The sequence below is a fragment of the Apteryx rowi genome, unplaced genomic scaffold (genome assembly GCF_003343035.1).
Source record: "Apteryx rowi isolate R43461 unplaced genomic scaffold, aptRow1 scaffold_54, whole genome shotgun sequence".
NCBI classification, from domain to species: Eukaryota; Metazoa; Chordata; class Aves; order Apterygiformes; family Apterygidae; genus Apteryx; species Apteryx rowi.
Window position 1 is genome coordinate 2,664,364 of NW_020450805.1, and position 22,257 is coordinate 2,686,620.

General features: G+C 44.0%; 1 protein-coding gene across 5 annotated transcripts in view; it reads right to left on the reverse strand.

Moving 5' to 3' along the window:
* Positions 1–21,722, reverse strand: part of MRPS18A (mitochondrial ribosomal protein S18A) — a 22,878-nt gene extending 1,156 nt beyond the window's left edge. The window contains exons 1-7 of one of the 5 annotated variants that reach the window (XM_026081196.1): positions 21,614–21,722; positions 21,380–21,411; positions 17,507–17,611; positions 10,218–10,341; positions 9,329–9,395; positions 7,700–7,871; positions 696–892 (exon numbers count right to left, since the gene is read on the reverse strand). In XM_026081196.1, the coding sequence (XP_025936981.1) occupies positions 860–892; positions 7,700–7,871; positions 9,329–9,395; positions 10,218–10,341; positions 17,507–17,611; positions 21,380–21,411; positions 21,614–21,713 (633 nt within the window). In that variant the 5' untranslated portion in view covers positions 21,714–21,722 and the 3' untranslated portion in view covers positions 696–859. The other 4 variants (XM_026081199.1, XM_026081201.1, XM_026081200.1 and 1 more) reach the window with 4 other exon arrangements.
* Between the last annotated feature and the right edge of the window lie 535 nt (positions 21,723–22,257).

The window sequence follows — 22,257 nt, forward strand, 5'->3', positions numbered from 1 at the left end:
GTTAATAAGATCTTCTCTCAGCCTTCTCTTCTCCAGGCTAAACAGGCCCAGCTCTCTCAGTCTTTCCTCATAAGAGAGATGCTCCAGTCCCCTAATCATCTTTGTAGCCCTTCACTAGACTTGCTCCAGTAGTGCCACATCCCTCTTGTACTGGGGAGCCCAGAACTGGATGCAGTACTCCAGATGGGGCCTCACCAGGGCTGAGTAGAGGGGGAGAATCACCTCCCTCGACCTGCTGGCAACACTCTTCCTGATGCACCCCAGGATACCATTGGCCTTCTTGGCCACAAGGGCACACTGCTGTCTCATGCTTAACTTGGTGTCCACCAGCACTCCCAGGTCCTTCTCCGCAGAGCTGAAATGTTTTGACTTAAGCAGAATAGCCACTCTAGCCTTTGCTTCTCCACATTGCATCTTTCTAAAAGGAGGCAATGACCATGGACAAAGCTCCCTCAGTTCAGAAGGGACCACTGAAAAGAATTTTTTTCRTTCTGAAACTTCTAAGCTGCACCGCTGGCACCTGCCATGAGTTCCAGTATCATGAAACAAATGAGGGGCAGTCTCCGGGCTGCTGGCAAGTTGTCCATCTGTAGCTAAACTGGAGTGCCAAATCCCTTCATTGCATCTAGCTCCAAGTCTGAATCCATCAAACATCCATATTCTTGGGAGGTGTCATTTCAACAGCTGGCCTGAATAAAGTAAGTCAGTTACAAAGGCTAGGCTCAGTATAAAATAAACTCTATAAAGGGATTCATTTCTTTCCAGTGGATAAGCAAATTTTTCTTCTGTATGAGATGGGTTTCTGGTCTAGTCATGTATTTTCATATGCCCAAATTTGCTTTATTATTTCTGTACAACACTATTCCAGCTTGCTGGTGCAGGAAGTCACAACCTGCAAATGTAAGAGGTACTAAATGGAATGATCACAACTGCAAATCCCTGTGAAGAGCAACGTCTGGCAAATGGCCTTTGTTTTTTACCACCTGAAGTTTTAGGCCTGGCTTTGCAAATAGGCAGGGGATCTCAGATCCTGAATCAGTTACTGGAAATCTTACCCTCTGGCTGGGTGGCCTGGAGTTTTGTTAGTCTTTAAATCTTTTGCTAACAGTACAGAGAGAATAGAGGCCCTTAGAGAAAGAGGAGTCTTTTCAGACAATAAAGATCCAAAATAAAACCCTCGCGTAATCTGCACAAACAATAYTTCAACAAATTAGAATTTGGAACAGACTGATAAACTTTGTCCAGCGATGTTTGCATGCCTCTGTTGAGTAATACCATAGTCTTAATGTAACCTCAATCTGTCATCCTCTCCCCACAAAGCTTTGTTACCTTTTATTTGCATCATGCAAATTTGAGCTATTAAGAACTTTGAACAGAGACCATGTAATGCATTGTTCAAAGGCACCTGGCACATGCTTGAGATCTGCAAAGAAAGCTCATGATGCCAGGCAGCTACAGTCTACATAACAGTAGCACACTTTCCTAGCACTTTTCTTCTTCAGCAATCTTGAACAATACGAATTGAAAAATGAACCACACTTGGAGGTTCCTGCTACTGAAATTAAGCCACTTATATTTTGCACACAAATAGATTGTAGCTTTTGCTTTGAGGAGTTTAAGATAGTCGCAATACCTAGAAGTAACAGCAGGAGAGATATGGGAGAGAGAATGGAACAAGATCCATCATATGCATGCATTAAATTAGTCCCTTTTGACCTTTAATGTTATGATAGTGCATTAGTGGAATCCCTTACATAACAACATTAGGACAGGAAGTAAGAGARACTCCAGTCTCTAATTTCAAATGCAAGGGGAGTTCAGAGATACCAAAAGCAGTTCCCTAGTTTGGAATCTGGCAAAGAACCAAAGTAAGGCAGCTTCCCTTGGGAGATGTTTAGGGGTATTTGACAGGCACATGGGCATAGGCCCTTCTTTTTACATTTCCCTTACAGTAGGTGGAGGTCTGTAGTGTGAGTTTTGATATTGCAAGACTAAAGTTACAGTGGAGGAGGACAAAAATTCAAAATTGTTTTAATGCATCAGTGTGCCAAGTGCAGTTCTGGTCACGTGACCAAATGCTTACGGGAAAGTGCTCCCATGATAATAAATGATCTCACCAGGAGAGAAGTGAATGTGTGAATGTGAGATACGCATCAATGCTATGTGCAGGTTTAGACAGACAGTGGCTTTTTAAGAAACCCCTCTATTTCTGTGCGGGGGCTGGAAGTGCACACCCAAATTCTGCATAGGAAGGAGGATTTAGTAATGGCCTGATTTTAAAGCTTTTGTTATTTCTCTTTTGAGCAGGTCTAATCCAGCCCTCTGGTCCAGGCTTTTGGCTTCCTTTGGGGACTGCAGGCTGGGGCTTTTCATTGTTAGCTGAAACAGACATTTGGACGCTTTCCCTTCCTGAAGCACATTTGCTTTTAGTGTTTTTAATACTTGCTTTGTCCCAACCTCAAACTTTCAAACTTGTCCTATTTTGTTTGCTGCTTTTTTTTTTTTAACCTTGATTCAGCAATGGCAAAAGCCTGGGAGCAGTCAGTCTACAAAGTTCCTTTTCCTTTTTGACTAACCCCAGTTCCTACTGTTTCACAGAACAATTTTTTTCTTCCTGAGAGTAAAAACAATCCACCAAACTCACATACAAAAGCTTCAAAACACGTTGCCTAACGCAAGACTTTTTGGAAAACTGCTGTCCATGTAAGGTTGTGTTTTGCAAATTTGTTACACCCTTTTCTAGCCAAGTCACCCAACAATGCATTGAATCCAGCCACCTAGTTTGTCTTGCGGAGCTTTTACAAGGGCCTACAAACACACACTGGCAGATGGTTTGAATTTTCTCAACCAGCTGAGGGCTGTCAGGACAGAGCCTCCACACAGATCCCAAATGCACCCAGTCTGCAGTCTCGTAACCTGTTATCTCAGTGCACAGAGCCCTCCTTCTGGACAAAGAGGGTCAGAACTGCTAATCTTGGGGAGCAGCAACTCACCTCGAGGCCCTGCTTGCCCCCTCAAGTAGGATCCCAGGCAACAGCCAGAACCCCTAGACTCCAGTTGCACAGTTGAGAAGTATGGTTAAGGCATATGCAGATAGTCCTGTAGTCTCCATCACCAGTGTTTGTGATGGTGTGAAGAGGTAATGAGCAAAGCTACTTCCAGTCCTGATGGGAAATGGCACGACATAAAAGGCATGGAAACCGGTGCAGTTGGTCACCTGCAGTCATTGTAATCACCTAAAATCTCTGTGGTAGTTGGAGGTCAGGTTCCAGGGATTTATCCAGTAAGCAGGAGTGCTCCAAAGCACTTCCCACTGCTTCCCAGCAGCTAGAGACTGCTGCTTAACACATAGGAAGAAGCAGAGGGCTTCCATATACTGGGGTAAAGGAAAGTACTCACACATGGGGCAGTTGCATCCTGCGTGCAGGATGGCAGAGGCCATCTTGGTGGAGTCTGAGGCTGAATTTCTAAACCCTTGCTGAACTTTTTCAATCTGGCTTGTTTGGATTAAGAGCGAAAGGCAGAGGGCTACAGACTGTGCAGGAAGCACTCGATCAAAGTGTTGGCAAGACTGTCTCCTCCCTGCCACCTCCCTTCCCAGGATGCCTTTTGGCTTTGCTCACCTGCAGGCTCTCTGGTTCTTTGCTTTTGAATTCACATGCTATGCACAGCACAGTTTTCATGCAATGAGAGAAACTGCATGCTGCTAGAGTGAAACATGACAGCAGTGAAACCAGATTCTGCTCCAAGGGACTAAGGTGTCCACAGAGCCTGAGAACTTTATAATTCATGAGGAGTTCATATGGAACCAGCCTCCTCCCTAACACATGGCAACTTCAGTTCAAGAAATGGAGGAGGGAATAACTTGGATATTACCTGTGCCAATTTCTGTTCTGCCAGGAAGAAGCTGATAATGAAGTAGCAGCTGAGCACTCAAAATCATGTACTGCATAATCTGCAGCACCTCTTGCTGACAGAGCCTAGGCTCAGGGAGCCTGAGASATCCCTCAGTCCTTTTGATTTAACCAATATTTTGGACCTACCAAAACAGAACAAGTGCTATATTCACATTAAAAAAGCCTCCAGATGCTGGCCTGAACTCAGTGGCTGTTCAGACAGAGAATTAGTCCACACTATCCATCCAACATCCTCCATGCTGGAAAGAAAACTGTTGAGCTATTCAGGTTTCCAGTCCTGAAAGCAAGGAGAGAAGTTTGATCTGCAGCTGTGCTTAACAGCTTCCCAAATGGTTCCGGTGTGTGGTAGACTCTGAAATCTGAGAACAGTCAGTCACTCTGCATGGTGCTGGTGAAATCCCTGAGAACTTCCTCAGCCTTACAGGCTAGTGAAAATACTTTGTTGCTGCAGCACTTAACTGGAATGTGCCAGGCAGGAGCACAAACAGAGGCAAAACTAAGAAATAATGTCAGGAAGTTATGAAAGGGAAAACTCAGGCTGAGGATGAGGGAACAATTCTTGGCTGCATGACAAATTTGCTTGTGGAATCATCCCTCAGAAACAGGGAAGACCTAGCCTAGGCCAAACACAAAGAAATGAACCATAGGGAGTAATTCTGCATTGACAGGGAACAAACCTGAATGGTTTTCCATGTCCAAGTTCTGCAGACAGATGTTATGGAAGAGAGGGGGAAAGAAGGTAGAAAAAATAGCTTACGGAGTATGTGGGTACTCTAATGGCCATATTTCTGCAAAAGAGCCATAGCCAGTAAAGCAGTTAGCAGACAGCATTCACAAGCTATCACTGTAAAAAACAAATCAGGCATAAAGCAAAAAGGCAAAGAACTAAAGCCCAAGAAATGAGAAATACTGTGGTAGGTGTCACCTGGGCAGCGTCCAGACTACAGTGGGGAGACCAGACCAGGGAGCTGCGGAGTGCTTCCCAGTTTATTTCTGACCACAAGCTTTTCTCACACATCTCCTATCTCCCCCATGACCAGAGCTTGGCTCACCTGACATTTCACTTTCATATTGTACCTTCTTCTGCAGTTCTCAAACTCCTTTTCTATGTTACATTACATCCTGGATAGATGATCGCATACTGTGCTGGAAAGTTTCATGACTAAGAACAAGTCAGGATCTGCAGGCCACTATTTACCAATGCAAAGCAGGGAAATTCTTACCTCTCTGCAGGTATAGGTGTGTATAGGAAAAAGTGTTTGAAGTTCATACAATGGAGACAATACAACCACTTCAGAAAGCAGAGCAGAAATTCCACTTTTTGGAAAACAACATTGAGTAATCACCATAAAAGCATTTTCTGGAGGGGTAGAGCAGGCAAGGGGGTTCTGGGTGATATAGCCACCCTTTGTATTGCTAGATCAACTGCAGGGCAGCACCCCAGATGCTTGTTAAATCAAGACAGTTTGCTGATAGTTCCAGGTGGTGGCATGTTACTTTTTAATCTCAGCTAGGTGATAACCACTGCATGTCAGACACCTTGTTTTGGAAGCAGGCTTGATTCAGACAGGGTGAACACGACATGGGCCAAATGTCCTAGCCAAGATAGCCACAAGTGAAGCCAAGTAAAAACTGAGGAGCAGCTTCTCTGATGCTCCCAAAGCATTAACACAGCTCCTCAGCGCTTCTTTATGTACTTCCTTAGCACCTTTGTCCAGGAACACAGCTGGTCTGTGTGTCAGGAGGAAAGAACAGATGCCTTAAGAACAAAGATAACCTGTTGGGTAATTTGTGCTACTGGCTGTTGTGTTATGGAGAAGGTCCTGAGCTGGGTAGCACCTCATTTCAGGGCAGAGACAAAGCAGAAGTCTTTCATCAGACTGGTCTATTCCTCCTTCAGCAGCAGATGAAGCTGCTCTGAGCAATACTGATGCAACCCTGCAAGAAGCTTGGTCAGAGCGAGCATCAACTAGAACTTTGCGGGAATGGAGAGACACAAAAGGAATTGCTCTCCAAATGAAGCAATCTGACAGACTTCTGCCAGCCAGGGGTTGAGGCTCTGAATCCACAGTGTCTAGAAACTATATGTAGAGCTCAGGTCTACATTGTAGCCAAGGTGCTGAGCTCTGACTCCTGCTTCAAGTTACACTCCCCACAATGAATCTCCTTCACCCTCAGGTGCTGTGAGTTAAATCTGTCCCTAAGATTATCTTAGGCTCCCATCTTGGCTCTGTCACTCTAGCAGCTGAAGGTGTAGTCTAATATCAAGAGCCCTAATACCAGGAAAACATTCTTCAGCTCCATGCAAGATTTTCTGTCCCCAGATGATGGGAACTCTCACAGAAATATGTGGGGCAACATCCAGAGCAGACTAACTTCTCAAAAGTCCCTCAAATAAAAAAGTGAAAGATTTCTAAATTCAGAGCAAAGGGTTAGACAACAGATTGCTTATCTCCCAGTCCAGGGGAGCAATTAGAAAAATTTCAGAGCAGAAGGGGTGAGCACACAGAAGTACAGGCAAGACTCTGAGAGACATGCTGTCCTTTAGCAGGGCAAAGATCTTATTGTCACAGTCTGAGACAGACTATACTCCTTTACAGGGCTCTGCCTATTCTTTTCATCTTGCACCAGACTTCCTATTTTAGGACAGTATAGCAGGAACCTTGTGTCTTCTATATGCAAAGCTCTCTTCCATGTGCAATGCAAGCCCTGATGGCAAGAGAATGAAGGCAGATGAGTGAGAGGGAGAGACAGCAAGAATGGAGCATATGTGATGGGGAATGGACTAAATTTTCAGTGTACTGGATGCTACTAGCCACCTGTGAGAATTATCCATCTCAGTTTGCAGCCCTGATACCAATTTGTTTCCACTTCTCTTCTCTGGCCTGTTGCCTCATGACTACTTTCTTTTGGTCAAGAAGAGTCAGACTCCTACAGAGCCCAGCAACTGATGCCTCTTTTGCCAGTGCAAGCATCACTGCAGAGTAATGGGCAAGCTGCTGTGCCAGGGTTTCTGTTTCTTTCATGGACCAGGTTAAAAACCCCCTCAGGCAGCTCGTGGCAACTCAATAGCTCCAGCATGCTACAGCAGGGATTTTTTGGAGGTGGGGGAAAGCAGGGGAGGAGAATGTATTTCAGCACCACATGCACAGTAAATCCACTGGTGGAGCAAGTAAAAAGTCATGACTGCAGGCAGAGCTGGAGAGCACAAGGGCTGGTAAAACTGATGCTAAGGAGTGTACAGTTGCTGTGTTCCTGCTTTGGAAGAGCTTTAACCAGTGGCCCAAAAAGTGTGCTCTCATGTAACTGCATATTATAGGGCACCTGAGTGACTCCCCATTGGGGTTCCCAGGGCTACAACAGCAGTGCTAAAAGGCACTATCATCTCTCATATAAACAGAGCTAAGAGGACTAAAGCAGCCAATAGTCATCCCAAGGAGAGCCGAAGCTCAGGGATTTGGAAAATACATCACTTAACTGTGCAATATAGTCCTTGCTGTGATAGGCTCCTTGCAGAGCCTTTTGATCCCTTCACGCACTGGCACTTAGAAACCCAGTAGAAAAAAAATGCAGTGAAGGGACACGCTCAGTTAGGTTGAAAGTGCTGCTATTACACCAGAGAGGCTTTGAGGATGACCTGGTCAAGTTCTTACAGCACTGAAAAAGGCAGCTTGTTCCACTCAAAGTCCCAGCCCAATCCTGCCCCTGCCCTCCCCTGCCAGCTCACTGTTGCCTTTGGCAGCACCACAGACTGAGTGCTTCCCAAATTAGTATGGACTTACAGAAGGTTTTAGAAACAAGTACAGAGGCAAAGAGAAGGTAAACACGGACAAATCATTTACGCAGGAAATTTGTGGTGAGAGTTCTGGTTTCATTCCCAAAATAAGTACTGGTTGAGTGTCTTCTGCATGTGGATACCCTTCAGTCCTGTGAGGGCCACCTTGCCCCATCAGGCTGGAGGAAGGAAGCAAGGAAGGATCAGGGGAACATTCCTGAAGTACCCCTGCACTCCCTCCTGGCTCCAGGACTCACTCGAGCAGTTTCATCCCCACCACCACCAAAACTCCCAGTCTGACTTCTTGATCCCATTCCTCGTCTCCATCCAGATCTTTTTCTCAACTCTGCCCCCCTCCCAGTTGTTATGTTCCCTTGCTGGGAGGAAAGAAAAAAAAAGGGTGGTGTGGAGAGGGACTAGCAATACACTAGGGAGGACTTGAATACTTATCTCTGAACTTGATTTTAGAGGTACAGCACACCTACTTGCACGTAGAATGTATCTAGAAGTCTCCATGCTTTGTTCTCACATGGAACAATTTATAGAAGTTGGGGCAAGAGACCTGGAGTCCTGGTGTGATTCCAGTATGATACAGGATTTGCCATTTCCTGTCCCAACCTGCTGTGCAGGGTTGCTATGTGAATGCTAACTAGATACGGTGCTCCACCCCACAGCTGCTAGATAGACACAGTGACTAAGAATCCCAAAGACTTTTAAGATACAGGAATGAGAAGGTTTTCAGAGCTGAAATATCTGATGGCCACAGGGCTGCATCAAATGCAGAGTCCTCTAATTTGATCCTCACTGATATCCGGTGCGCAGCCTGCCAGCATCTCGGGGACATTTCCAAGGGCTTCTCTCAAATCTCAACTGCAGAGAGTCAGACCTGAAACGCAGGAGTCTCCGGCTGCCCTGAGCCCTGCAGCCTAAGCTCTCCCAGCAACAGGCCCGTGGCCTCTGGTAACCCCTCAGCTCGCTAATGCAGGTTCATAAACTGCTCTGACATCCCCATGGAAACAGAGTGTGAGGTCATAAACAGGGGATTAGCACCTCCTAACACTGAGCAAAGCGCAGGAGGCGACAGGAGGCTTTCAGTTCGCCCACCAAAGGCCAGGGGCCACTCAGCCCCGGGAGGGGGAAGAGAGCTTGTTGCACAGGAAGGGCAGGCTGAGGGTGAATTACTAAGCGCAGTCGGGGAAATGGGGATGGGGCAGAGAGCGAAACAGGCTTGTGACAGGCTCTTTGTGGCTGCTCATCCCCCAGCTCAGGGCTGGTACCCATCCTGGGCACCCTTCTGTGCTACCTGCTGTGGGGGAGGTGAGACTCCATCACTGGGGCATCCTTCTGTGACAGCCCTACTAGTGATGAGGAGGCCAGTGCAGCTGAGGAAGAGTAGGCATAAGCTAACATGTGCGGCAGTTTCAGCTCTCTGTGGATGGATGGTTTGAATGAGATGTGGTTTGTCCTTGAAACACTGACAAGAGAACATAGTGGCAGATAGTCCTTCTCCAAAATACTGTATGTACACCTTATGAGCCCTGTTGCCTGAGGCTTGCTCTACCCAGTTACAAGGAACTGCTTTTCCTTTTCCAGACTAATCCCGAGCAAAGAGAGGTTGAAAGACAAGACTATTCACCTGTTGAGCTTGGGTTTCTTGGGAATATGCCCTTCAGGAAGCAGAGGCCTGTGGTTTGGCAACAAACCTGAGACAGAAAAAGAAAGGTGTGAGAAGATTTTGCAGTGCCTCCTTGCCGCCGCAGCATCCAGAAATCACGTTACACCTCCGCCTCATAAGCCAGGCAACTCAGACCCCCACTGGGACAGCACAGCAGAAACTGAAGTGCAGCAGAAGCAGTACCTTTTCTTTAGTCAGTGGTGAACCTGCACCCCAGCCAGAGAGAAGCTAGGACATTCTGCTAGATATACTGTGTTTGAGAAGTAATATGCAACCAAAGGCACAACCACTTGGGCTCACTGAAGAGGCTTTTAAAGAGCACATAGGGCATTGGTGTCTAGTCAGATTCCATATTCAGGATGAAAATATGACTACTAAAATTCTCAGTTGATTTAACTTGGATTCAACTCAGGTACCAGATCGGTACGATATGCAGACTAGGTCAGTCTGGGACCCACTCCCAGGATAAAGCAAAGAGATCTTCATATGGCAGAGGGTAGACAGGCACATGTTATTAATGGGGTAGAAGGTCAAGCTTGTGCTAAAGCAAATCATTTCAGAAGCTGATACTTAATCATTAGTTATTTCAAACTGAGTCACTTCCCACATGTTTCTGCAACAGTAGGCTTCTCTGCAGGGATAAATGTCTGCTTCTAAAGCAGAAGAGAAGACATAGAAAGGAGAACAAGTAGTTCCTGGTCCACTTTCCTGTCCCAGCACTTGGTGCATAATGAGTTTGCTGAGTGACTGGACAATGAAATCTCACTTATACTAATGGGGTGGGAGACCCTCTCAAAGGGTTCTATTGGTACCCCCAGTACGGAGTTTGCCTGAGGAAGTGGCTAGGTACCTGCTCGGTGAGCCATCTGCACGCAGACTGCAATCTTCTTGTGCTCCTCCAGACAGAGGCCTGTGATCTTCCGTGGCAGCATTCCTCCATCAGAACGGATGAACTGACTCAACAGCAAGACATCCTGAGGGATCAAGAGAAGGGCAAACCCATCAGTGCTACAGCTACTTTAACTGCTGTGATTCTTAGGTGTCATGCTGACCCTCAAGCTGTGTACAGAACTCAAAACAAACCAAAMCAAAACAATAATCCCTTCCTACGCCTTTTGGCTGCAGCTTGACAACAAGTGGCTTTCGCTTGCCATCACTCTGCCTGACAGCTTAGCTCAGTTAGGTCACTCAGATGGTCTGAGTCTTCCCCTGACTTCACTAGTGTAAACACATTATGTCAGCTGCAAGCTCTGCTACTTCACTGTCCCTTGCTCCAAGATTCTATCCAAGATAAACTGTGTCCTAGGTACTCAGGCACAGTTACACAAGATCTACAGATGGATAGTGTTTATGTAACTTGAAATACCATCACAGCTGCTATCCTAAAGGTCACAGATATGTTAGATCACCTCTGTCCCTTTCCTTGCTCTCTCAGAGCAGGCCTGTTCCCTGCTATCTATTCTTCAGTCTTTTATCCAGTTTCTCATGGTGGAACTTCCCTTGTATCTCTCTGGAGGGGTGGAGAGCAGGGAAACACTCCAAGATCTCATAGGAAGAAGCTTTTCATAAGGAAAGAACTGCGCTGTGACGGGAAAGACCTAATAGAATAAATTGTTGTCTTCAGTCCTTTGATTGTGTGTGCATTAGGTGGGGCTGTTAAAGCCATGCTGGATGAAAGGCGCACTCAGAGCATGCTGAGGGTTCGGCTGGGATTCGAGGATCATTTAGATTACACTGCTGTTGACCTTTCAGATTAAGAGCTCTAGAAGCATAAAGCATTCTTAATAAAAACAAAATTTAAGGGATCTCTAGGATCAGATAATATCAAAGGGCTAGTATGACAAATTTTTAAACGCAGCAGAACAGCTGTTAGAGAGGGTACCATTAACCACATAGTGAAACAGCCCGACATTCAAATACGTGCTTTCCATTTCCGCACACGGCACTGCTGCTGATGCACCCCTCATACCAACCTAGGCAGGTCCCCTTGATATGCTGACATCAGCATAAATTGGCCCAAAGGGCCTCTGGAGACACCGTGCTTGTTTTTCCCCATCTGTTGGCAGACTTGCTGCTGGTTGAAAGTTTATTTCTCTGCTCCTGTTGTAAACATTTTCATAGCTGGTGTAGCTGGACCACGCAGAAGCTGCTCACAGGCTGGAAGGAACCTGCCTGCAGGCACCCCCMCAGCATGAGAGAATTCAAGCCAGGTATGTCAGTTCTTAACACCCCTCTGGTCTGGGGCAACACGTGAGAAGAAAGAGTACTTAAGGCTTTTCACTATGGGTGACCCTGACTCTGCCTGCTGTTGGCAAACCTGCTCCCATCCCCTATCTATTCTCTTTCACAAGGAGGTCCCTGGAGCATGCCTAGCTTCATTTACTACCCTTGTAAAGGCAAACAATCACAAGTTGATATAAAATGAACATCCAGAAAACCCAGCCATCTAGGATTTATACATCCATCCCTACAGCACAAGACAAGCTCAGCTCTGAAGTGGGCCACAGGAATTCAGCATGGCTTTCTGATAATGACTGATTCTGACAGACGCTGTCATGCAAGTGCTGTATCAGAATTTAGAGGGGTTTTCCAATCCCACCCTCACTAGCATCATCATCACATGCAATTTCCCTCTTCCCTTATCTGGCTTCCGTTTTACTGCTGCTTGTCTAAAATTAGTATGTTCTGGCTGATTTTCGGATCCAGCTCCTTTGAAAACACAACAGATTAGGCAACTTCTTGCTGATACGAAATGCCTGATCAACCACCATACAGAGTGATGTTGTATCCAAAGAACAAGAACAGCACAGTCAGGCAACTAGCAGCGAGCTCCTGAGAGGACATCTATGGGTAAAAGGGAAGTGAAGTGTCCCCAGCCCAGTTAATGCATGGCCTTGCCAATGAGAACAGTAACCAGGGAACCAGTTAGTGCCAGCTGCGTTGGTGGAAACTGGACCGAGGCCAGCCAAGTGGTCCAAGGGCACTGACTTTCGGCCACTCCTGAAATGCGCTGGATTAGATCCAGGAAACCGGAGCAAGACTCAGTCYGATGTTTTTCCATCTTTAGCCATCCCGTTCTCCAGATCAACAGCTCAATTTGCCATTTAGCACAAACATCTCACTTCACTAGTGAGAAAGGGCTGTTCAGTTCCAAGTGCCTAGAAGGAGAAAAACTTTCTAAACTTTTCTATTAGCCTGCAGTATTCCTCTGTGGGGAAGAGGAAAGAGGGAACTGATGGCAAGTTTGAGGCTGTTCCAATCTTTGCAGCCATGAAAGTCTAAGTAGGCCACTGGCTCTTGTGGAGTGCCTAGGGTTTGTGTGGTCCAAGTACTTTCTTGTATTACCACCACACCTCATGGAGTCACAGGGTTGCTATCAAGTGTTTCCATGCAAAGGGGGGAGGTGGGAAGCAAAGGGAGATACTCTCTTTTTCCCCCCCTGAAAAAAAAAAAAAAAAAAAAAATCAGGAAAATCCACTCTCTATTACCAACTCTGACCAACAGCTCACCAGCTGACCAACTTCTCTTGAGTGACAGTCATTTCTTAACTGAGTCATCTATGTCCTGGCTGCTGCAGCTCCAAATTAACGCTTATGCTGTTTGGCTTAAAATGCTGCACACTGGACAGAAGGTTTGTCCATTTCTGAAGATCCCCACAGTTAACATGCCAGGTGCCTCTCCCAGAATACTTGCACAGATGCATCTTACCACAGGGAGAAGGCAGACAGGTATAGCCAACTTTGTGGGGCAGCTGGGGAGGGAAGCAAGCATGTAGAACAGTCTGAGGGGGGGAAAAAAAAAAAAAAAGTCTGGCAAGTTCACATGGTGCCGTCATGTTCCATGAAATTCACATTTTGTGCTAGTGGACAGCCAAGCCTGTAACCACGGATTTGCTTTAATCACTTGACGGCTCCCAAGAGGCTGGACCCAGAATCCCACCCCTGTAATCTGCAGCATTTGATGAAAACAACTTGGATTGAATTAATCTAGGGCTAATAGGCAAAACTTGCAGTTTGGTTTCCCCTATTTACTGTCAAAGAAAGATGACATTTACTGCCTACTCAGACTAATGATGTTTGAAGTGGGATAAGGGGGGAAAAAGGAAAAACAAGTTTAGCCTTCACCTCTAAAAGGGCTGGATAAACTAGATAAACAAAACACTATGTGCAGCACATTCTTGTGAATGGATGGCAACTGAAATGCAGACACATAGTATCTGCAGTCACTTTGAAACCCAAGATCCTTGACTGGTTACATGCCTTCCATTAAAACCGTCATTTACCCCAAGAAAGAAGTATTCTGTCTGTRTAATCAAACTAGTACTGGGCTGTACCAGACAAGTCTGTCAGTCATTATTTCAAGTTACATAAGAATCTGCTTTCTTCACCCTCCCTTACTCCTGGGAGCTGTACACCAGTCTCCAGGCATTTCATAACAGGATTGCAGGTTCCAATCCAGTTTTACATCCTGACAACGACCAACATCTTTTTTAATCTCCAATGGATACTAGATGGCTAAGAAAAATCAACAGAGGTCTCAGTTTCAGTGGATAGACATACCCAAGCCATAAACAATGGCAATTTGTACCATGGGCTTCTTTATTCTGAGCCTCAGTAGAGACTAAAGACTGAACTGGCAATGACAACTGCTGCCCTCCACACCAGAGCTGAGGCAGGCTGGAATCATGACCTGCTAGTGCTCACAATGCCTGTTCAGTTGATTGATAACTTGGGAGACATTGGTTCCCCAGTTCTCTGACAGCTAAAGTAACTCATTATGCCACTACTTTAGACTGTGCTAGTTGTACATGACAAAAGGAAAGTCCTATGAGGTCATATTACCCAGCTCCCTCAGGGGCTAATTCAACACTTCCCTTTTCATAGGGCTTTATTCTGTCCAATTATAAGCATCCCAAGCAAAAAAGCTCACACTTTCCTTTCTATGCAACTACCTGATCTCAGATTATCAAATTATAAATCTCAAAGGAACCACCRTGATCCATTTACTCTAATCTCTTATCAAACAGATTATGCTGTATGAATGAGGATATATCCTTAAGAAAAATAGCTGTTCTCAATTTAAAGACTTTTAGGCCAATTACAACCACTGGTGAGTAAATTGTGTCACTGTTTAATTACCGACAGAGTTAAATGTCTGCACTTTACTATTTGAGCATTTCAAGATTCTGCTACTCATCACTGCTGCAGCAAAGAAAAACAGCAGAGATGGCTTTTGTGCAGAAAAGGGGAGAATTTTATTCACTTTAACATCTCAAAGCCTGAAAACGCATGACTGGTACAAAGCATTCACACACATAAGAGACTTATTCAAGTAGAGGAAGCAAGCTGCTCCAGAAATGAAGTTTCTCCTAATTCCCATCAGCCCCAGGGAGGAATGCTTCTAAATACTGAGGTAGGAACCTTCCACAGTTTTGATTTACCAGTTCACGCTGCTCTCTCTAGCTTTTTGTCCCAGTTGTCCTCTGCTCTGAAGCAAGAGTAGTGGATATGTACATAATCAAGATGTATATACATTCAAAATTGACACGACAGCCAGGAAGGACACGTTCCTAGCTTATCTCTCAAGAACAGAATTTGTTAGGAACAATTTCAACTCAACAATGATTCTCAGGATTCTGGCTGAAGGATCTCTCCTAGTGTTTAGTTTTCTCTTGCTTCCCTAATGAGCTGTAGAAATCAAGATCTAAAAACCAAACTGAACTTCGCTTTGGAAGAAAATGCATAATCTTAGTTCACTGTACAAACACACCTAAGGCTCATGCTTCACATTCTCTGTTGGGACTAACAACCTACTTCTAACCCTGGAATTCGGGCTCTACAACACAAAGTATTTGCCTAAAACCACTTCTTTTGTTCTCAACAGCCCTGTTATCCCTATCTGCAGCAGAGTCCTCTACCACAGACAGCAGTAGAATGTGAGTTTTGGTATTAAATTTCAAAATGAATCCAATCCCATTGCTCATTTCATCCCTGGGTATCAGTTTATAGTTTTTCTGGGGTTAACATACAACTCATGGAATGTTTGCTGGAGATCTGTGGAGAGCTAGCTGGTTTAATGATGCTGTTGACTCCTTGCGTTTAAAAGTCACATGAAACTAAATTAACCTTAGAAAAGTATTTTCCAGTGTAAGTGACTAATCTGTTTTGACCACCACCAAGTTCAACAATCATGAAAGAGGAAAGAATCTCTTGCAAGAAGTCCCTGCATTCAAATACGGGCAGCGCAAAACAAATTTGAATATGGTTTTGTATTATTTTCTTTACCTTAATGGTATTTGTCATTTATTCTGATTTATTATCCCATGCAAATTCAGTATATTTTTAGCTTTCCCACTTTTTTGTGAAAACCAGACCAGGGAACACCAAGCACTTTTCCCCACTATCTTTTTCATTGTTCAGTATCGTATCCAGCCTTAGTTTGAATCATTGACAACACTCAGATCCTAGACAACTTCATTTCTGCAACACAGGCTTTGAAAGACACTGATCTGATATTTCATTTAGATCTCATATCTGTTGTTTCATCTGCCTGGAGTAATTTTAAATATTTTGTCTGGCACTAGTTTCGTACTCAAGTTATTCATAACTCATGAGTCATAAGTAATCCTATCCAGCAGGTTATTTGTGGTTATTCCTATTCAATACTGTTGTACTAAGAGACTGTCCACATTTAATTTACCAAGTGGTAATCATCCAAATCATTCCGTTTCCTCTCTCAACTGTTCAGTACTTCACTTGCTATTTTTAAAGAACTTGGTAATTCCTTAAATTTTTTTCAGGCTTTAAAAAAATCCTGCAAGTGAAGTAATATATTTGTTAATTAATTTCCTTAAAGTTCTGAGGTCTACAGCCAGTCTAGGCCTGCTGGCCTGTATCTAATTCAATGCTTAAGTTACTTCTGTACCTGTTTTTTCTCTTGTTTTGCAGTAGTCATTCGTAATATTGCCATTACTATCTAATTATTCAAACATAACTTTTCTCTCTTTTGTGTTTGTGTTAGGACTGCATGTGAACAGCTTAGCCATTCTGCAGCCAAYCTGGCTTTTAGTCCGCCTCTCCTCTCATTAGCGGACTTTCTTTCTCACAAGTATTTCTTTTCCTCCAAATGTATTTGTATCTGTATCCCCCTAATCCCATTGGCATTAACTTATTCTGCATTTTTTTTTGCCTTATCTTAGTAACAGCATGTTCCTGTCTGGTTTTCTTCCTTTCCACTTCCAGCACTGTGTTTTCAGCTTGCAAGGGGGGCACTTCGTCCTTTTTTAAACTTTGTGTTTGAATGACCTCTTGTAAAGCTACATTCTACATCTTCTATCTCACTCTCCTTATTCAAAAGTGCTCTTGACTGCTGTGCTTTTGTTTTAATGCATTAAAGGATTTTCCTGACATCTTCCACATTTAGTGTTAACAATTGTCTTGTTAGTTAATAAACTTCTCATTAGTAATTCCTGCAAAACGCTTCAATCAAATCAAATCTATTTTTCCTTTGCTGAGAGGGATGAAAACATATTGCCAAAAGGGATGCAAACATGTATGGTTTCCTTCATATCCATCAAAAGCTTTAAAAGGGATGTAAATAGTTACTGCCTTAGTAGACAATGACCTAATGAGAAGCTGCAGTGCTTCAAGACTTACAATGGACCTAGTCAGGTCTTTTGGCCTCTCTGGAGTTAGAAGAGGCTTGAATCAGTTGACTAAATGTTGTTTTCCAACTGGAAACTGCTAGAACTGAAGGGCAGCTGGGCACATTGGAGATATATGGCTTCCTCAGATCAGATGGCCAGGTATAAGGGGCATGCACATAACTGCAAGCCTCCTATTTGGTATGAGCTCCTCCTCCTTTCTCTCTAAAGGGATCACTCCAGGAAAAAATCTGGAAAAGACTATAGAGAGAAAATTGTCATTTCCAGGATGAACCAAAGGAGTCTGAATGCCATCTACCAAACTGAACAGTTACTATGTAGGAAGCTCTTGTTACATCCAAGAGAAATGGAGATGGGGTTAACTACCTTTACTAAGCTCAGCAAAACAAGAAAGCGGCAGGTTGTACAGTATGAAGATCTGACAGTAGTATTTAACTAGTTATGGGGATGGGGAAACTCTCCGTCATCACACTTACCACATAATCGTACTTATGCTTCAGGTTCCAGCGACAGATGGGACACTGGCCGGAGGGGTTAGGAGGAGCTGGCACCTCAGCATCCTCTATAATTCTCCCTTCAATCTAAGAAACAATTCAGAGGATAAAATGATCAAGCAAAGATTCCACAGTTTAGACCTCTGCATGCATCTGTGACTTGAGGAATACTTTTCATCAAGTCCACAACACACTGATCAGTATTGCACAGATGTTAAGGGGACAGTATCTGCATTATACAGCTCACTCAAATACGCATAGATCAAGCTCTTTGTATGTCCACAGACTAYGGGTAAAAGAAACAAACCCAAAGGACACAGAAGACCCATTTGGTAGGTTCTGATATACATTTCTTTAAATCTAATCTAGTTCACAATTAGTGTGAAGCACTTGCAACATTTGCCTGAATTCCATTTATTGCAGTAGTCATTCAGACCACAATGTCTTGAAATTGTAGCAACTCTTTAGCCAAAAGCCTTAAAAGTGTGCTGAGAATATGAGAATGTCACTGAGTAGCAGATGCATGCTATAGGCCAAAATACACAGGGGCTTTCTAGACTATAAATCACCAATAGGGAAAAATCTGAGCAAAAGTCAAATTGAAGAAAGGCCTGTTAGAAGATGTTTGTAGAGATTTCATTTTAATACACCAATATTTTATCCAGTTTAATTCTCTGAAAAATTCCTTTGCTTTTAGGAGATTATTTTACAATCATTTCTATATCACTGCAAAGTGGTGACATCTAGCACTCAGTTTTCTTAAAAGTAACATGCAAAGAAATCTAGAAGGTGTGTGTGGGAAGAACTTTAGAGATTTGTTTTCTAAATGTAGAAGCATTAAGAATATTAAGTCTATATATGTGTGTGCATGTCTTTTTTGAGAACTTATGAATAGAAGCAAGAACCCTCTCAACTTACAGCTTAATAGAGAGAAAAGACAATCAAATTCAGCCAGCTTTTCTCCAGAATATTTTGGGAGTTTGAAATGGTCAAATTAAGATTAAGAAACAGATTTTGAACACCAACTGTCAGCCTCACATAGTGCAAGAAAGCTCTTGAGAGGCAGGAMAGCACAGGTATAGAACAGAATGTGGAAACACTATGCCAAAGATCTTCCATTATGCCAGGGTTTTGCAGGAGGCAAAGATCTTTAAAATTCTAGCACAGACCCAGGTAAATCTGGATTAATAGATTTGTTTTGAGCAGCAAAAAGCTTAAAAGAAATCCTGGATATCTGATAGAAGTCTCCCACACTGTGGAGGAATGCCATGTTACTTTTAAGAAAAAAGTCTAACTGATTTAGACTGAACTGTCGTGTTTTGCACCTGAAAACCTGGGAAAGGAGAAGCATTTTCCCTACGTGTGTATGGGACAGTGACATCCAGCTGAGCTGTCAAAACTGTTTTATACCATGGATCTGTCTCTTTCTTGTCTAGCGATGGCAAGAGGGAAGGTTATTTGTAGTTGAAGCATCTCAGTATGTCAGAAAAAAAAAGGGGGGGGGAATATTGTCAACTTTTAAGTAAGCCTTCTCCTCTCTCACCCCCCGTGAGACAGACAGTTTTACGAAAAGAAAAAAGTAACTATGAATATAAAATATAGGCTAGTATCTAATTTTTATTCATGGGTGAGGTTATTTTCTGGGAAGTCGGTGTATGGGGTTCCCTCAGGGTCTTGATCCTTGCCAGTTTGACTTGAGACTGTACTTTGAGTGCAATTGCATTTTGGGAATGAATAAAGATTCAATACGTATGTCAATATCAACTTTTCCTGAGATAAATTTCAGAGTACAGTTTTTGGTAATTATTTCCCAACTACTGAGGACTCTCATATTTTAAGTCACTCAGTTTTTATTCTTCTGTTAGAGAACTAAGAGGGAAACTACAGGAAAATAAGGGCTCTACATTCTGAGTATGCTGATGAAATCCAGATTTCCTTGAGATTCATTCATCTGGTTCATGTCAAACACTTCCTTCAATACTGATAAAAGCAAGAGCACATAGAATGATGAGGATTCAGAAAAGTCTGATGTAGTGTTGGTAGGATAAGTGACCAGAAGATATGCTGAGAAACATATCAGCCCTTTAGTTCATCAGTTCACACCATTTGTTCAAGATTTTCTCATCTAGGGGCACTGATGCATCCTAGATCGATGCTAGGATATTATACAGTAGAAATATCCAAATCTCCCCCCTCTTTTTACAACAGACCAAGGAGTTGAGAATTATTTTTCTAAAGGGTTTGGCTACTGCAATGTATACCTTTGTTACTTTGTGCCTAAACTAATGCACTGGGTCTTTGAGATTATAATTTATATCCCTTTTGAAACATGAACTGAGTGCAAAATACAGCAATCCACTATACCCATCCCTCTTCCCTCCCTAACCCTTTTATTATTTACAGGAAGACACTTTTAGCAAAAAATGTATACTTTGCTAGGTTTGGCTAAAACAATTTTATGCTGTAAGCTCTTCTCTACGTATCTGGAAAAAGATTAGTACTTATGCACTTGAGAGGAAAAAGAGACTTCCCATCCTATCTACAGTCACTTCTTAAACTTACTTTTGTTGATAGCCTAGAGGTCTGGTTAGTTTCAGGGTTTTATTTTATATGATATACCTAAAATATAAATAACCTGCTCCATTCAGGTTTCAAAGACGACAATGTTCACTAATCTAAATATGGACAAGAAGGAAACTCAGACTTTCAATGGCATGCATGATCAGGTTTTGTCTGTGTTTCATTAGCAAGCAGAAACCCTGTTCCCTCTTCATTATTTACTTACAGATTATTTAATGCAGTGGTTTCTAGATAGTCTCAAACACTTCTTTCTCCACTCACCCCTTTGGTGTTTACACACTTCAAAATATCTGTATTGGTTGTTTCTAACTAAAATATTGATAATTCAGTATTAGCATATGTAATGTGAACACAATAATTCAATCCTCTTATTCCCCCACTAACTTCTATGCTTCTTCCAAAAACTACAAGTCTTTTGATAAAATACTACAGATCAGATGGTGTTAATGAAGTAAATTTTAATTCTACTGCTTTAATTGTTTTATTTCCTGTCTTAAACTGTAGCTAAGAAGATGCTCTTCTTTATCAGTTACTTCAGAAATTCTACTGTATTTTCTGAAGCAGTTTTCTTCTAGGATTTAGGGCCTTGCTTTACTGATGCCCTTTCACTAAAGAAGAAATATGCTAGTGAATATGCTACTGAACACGTTATAAAATGCAAGCTTTGTATTACCTACAGTCACAAAGGCACAGATGCAATTCAATTTGATTAGCAAGTATAACACACATCAAAAAAAAGCAAGTGAAGCGTGTGGGGGGCACAGAACAATCCTGAAATAACACATGCTGTTGCCACACCAAGACGGAGGTGCAATGAMAAAATTAGCAGGCAGACTTCCTTTGTATCTGCCTACACTAGTTAAAGGAGTGGCAACTGGCATCATCTCAGCCCTATAAAAGGTGCACACACCTGAAGAATTGCCACTTGTGTTTCAGCTACTGAACACCTTCAGTCAGGGCTACCAATTTCACCAACTGCGCGACAACACGACAGGTTTCGCACGCATAGGTGCTCCTGACGCAAGCTTTGGCTCATCCGATCCCGTCACCAGAAACGGGGGCGGGGGATGATCCACACATCTCGCTGCCTAACCATCCACCCGGGCACCTGCAGGCGTAACATAGGTTTTATTTTTGTTTTGCCTTTGCACCCTACGACTTCTTCCCGTTTGTCATCACCCTTTAGGGACCCCAGGAACGGAACCGGAGGCTTATATCTTTCTGAATGAAGAAAAAGCGACAGCACAGGCAACTGCTGGGGAAAGGCAGACTTACCGTGGTCGTGTTGCCTTCAGTCACTTCCACGACTGCAATTAAAAAAAGACAGAAAATAAAATTCACCCTGAGAAAAGCGATTTTTTTTTTTTGAAAAGGGGATAGAAAAAAAAAATATTTTGAACCCAACTGCCTCCCCCAACGACCTCTCCCGCCTGCAAGGGGACGAGGCAAGGTAGCACGGCCCCAGGGCTGCCCCGCGCCCAAGAACCCTCCCCCCCAGCCCGGGCTCACCCTCCCGGAGGGCGCGGGCCGGCGGCGAGGCCCGGCCGTTTCCAACGAGGCCGGCGAACAACCGCCTCAACCCCCCACGCAGCAGGCTGGGCGCCGCCATCTTGGCGGCGGCGGCATCGTCACTTCCGCCTCCGGGGCAGCGCCGGCGGGAAGGCGGCCCGCCCTCACGGCGCCATTTTGTTGCGCGGCTCTTAGCTTGCCCTGGCGCCGTCACTGGGGGAGTGAGGAGGGAGGGTGGTTTGGGGCGAGCTGAGGCTATCCCCGTTGCCTTTCTGTGCCCAGCATATTCTCATTGGGCCTGCTTTTTTGCAGCTTTTTCACACTCGGGAATCTAGAGGCAGAGTGGCACTTGCTGCTATTTCAGTGCCCCCCTCCCCGTAGCTGAGGCTGCTGTCAGCCTGTGGCAGCTCCTTGTTATGGAGGCCTGAGCAATGCTTCTGGTGTTGCTCCTGAGTCTTTCCTGGCTCTGCAGCGGGAGAAGGAGCAAAGGGTGGTTTGGCTTAAGCTGCTTTGGGGGGAGGCTCCTCTGCCTGGATGAGTCCCATGCTGACTCAGGCTTCAGGGATAATTCAGGCCGGCTGCAGGGTGCAAGGAAGGGGCCTGTTTCAAATCTGCCCGTGTCAGATCTGCATGTGGCAGGGCTG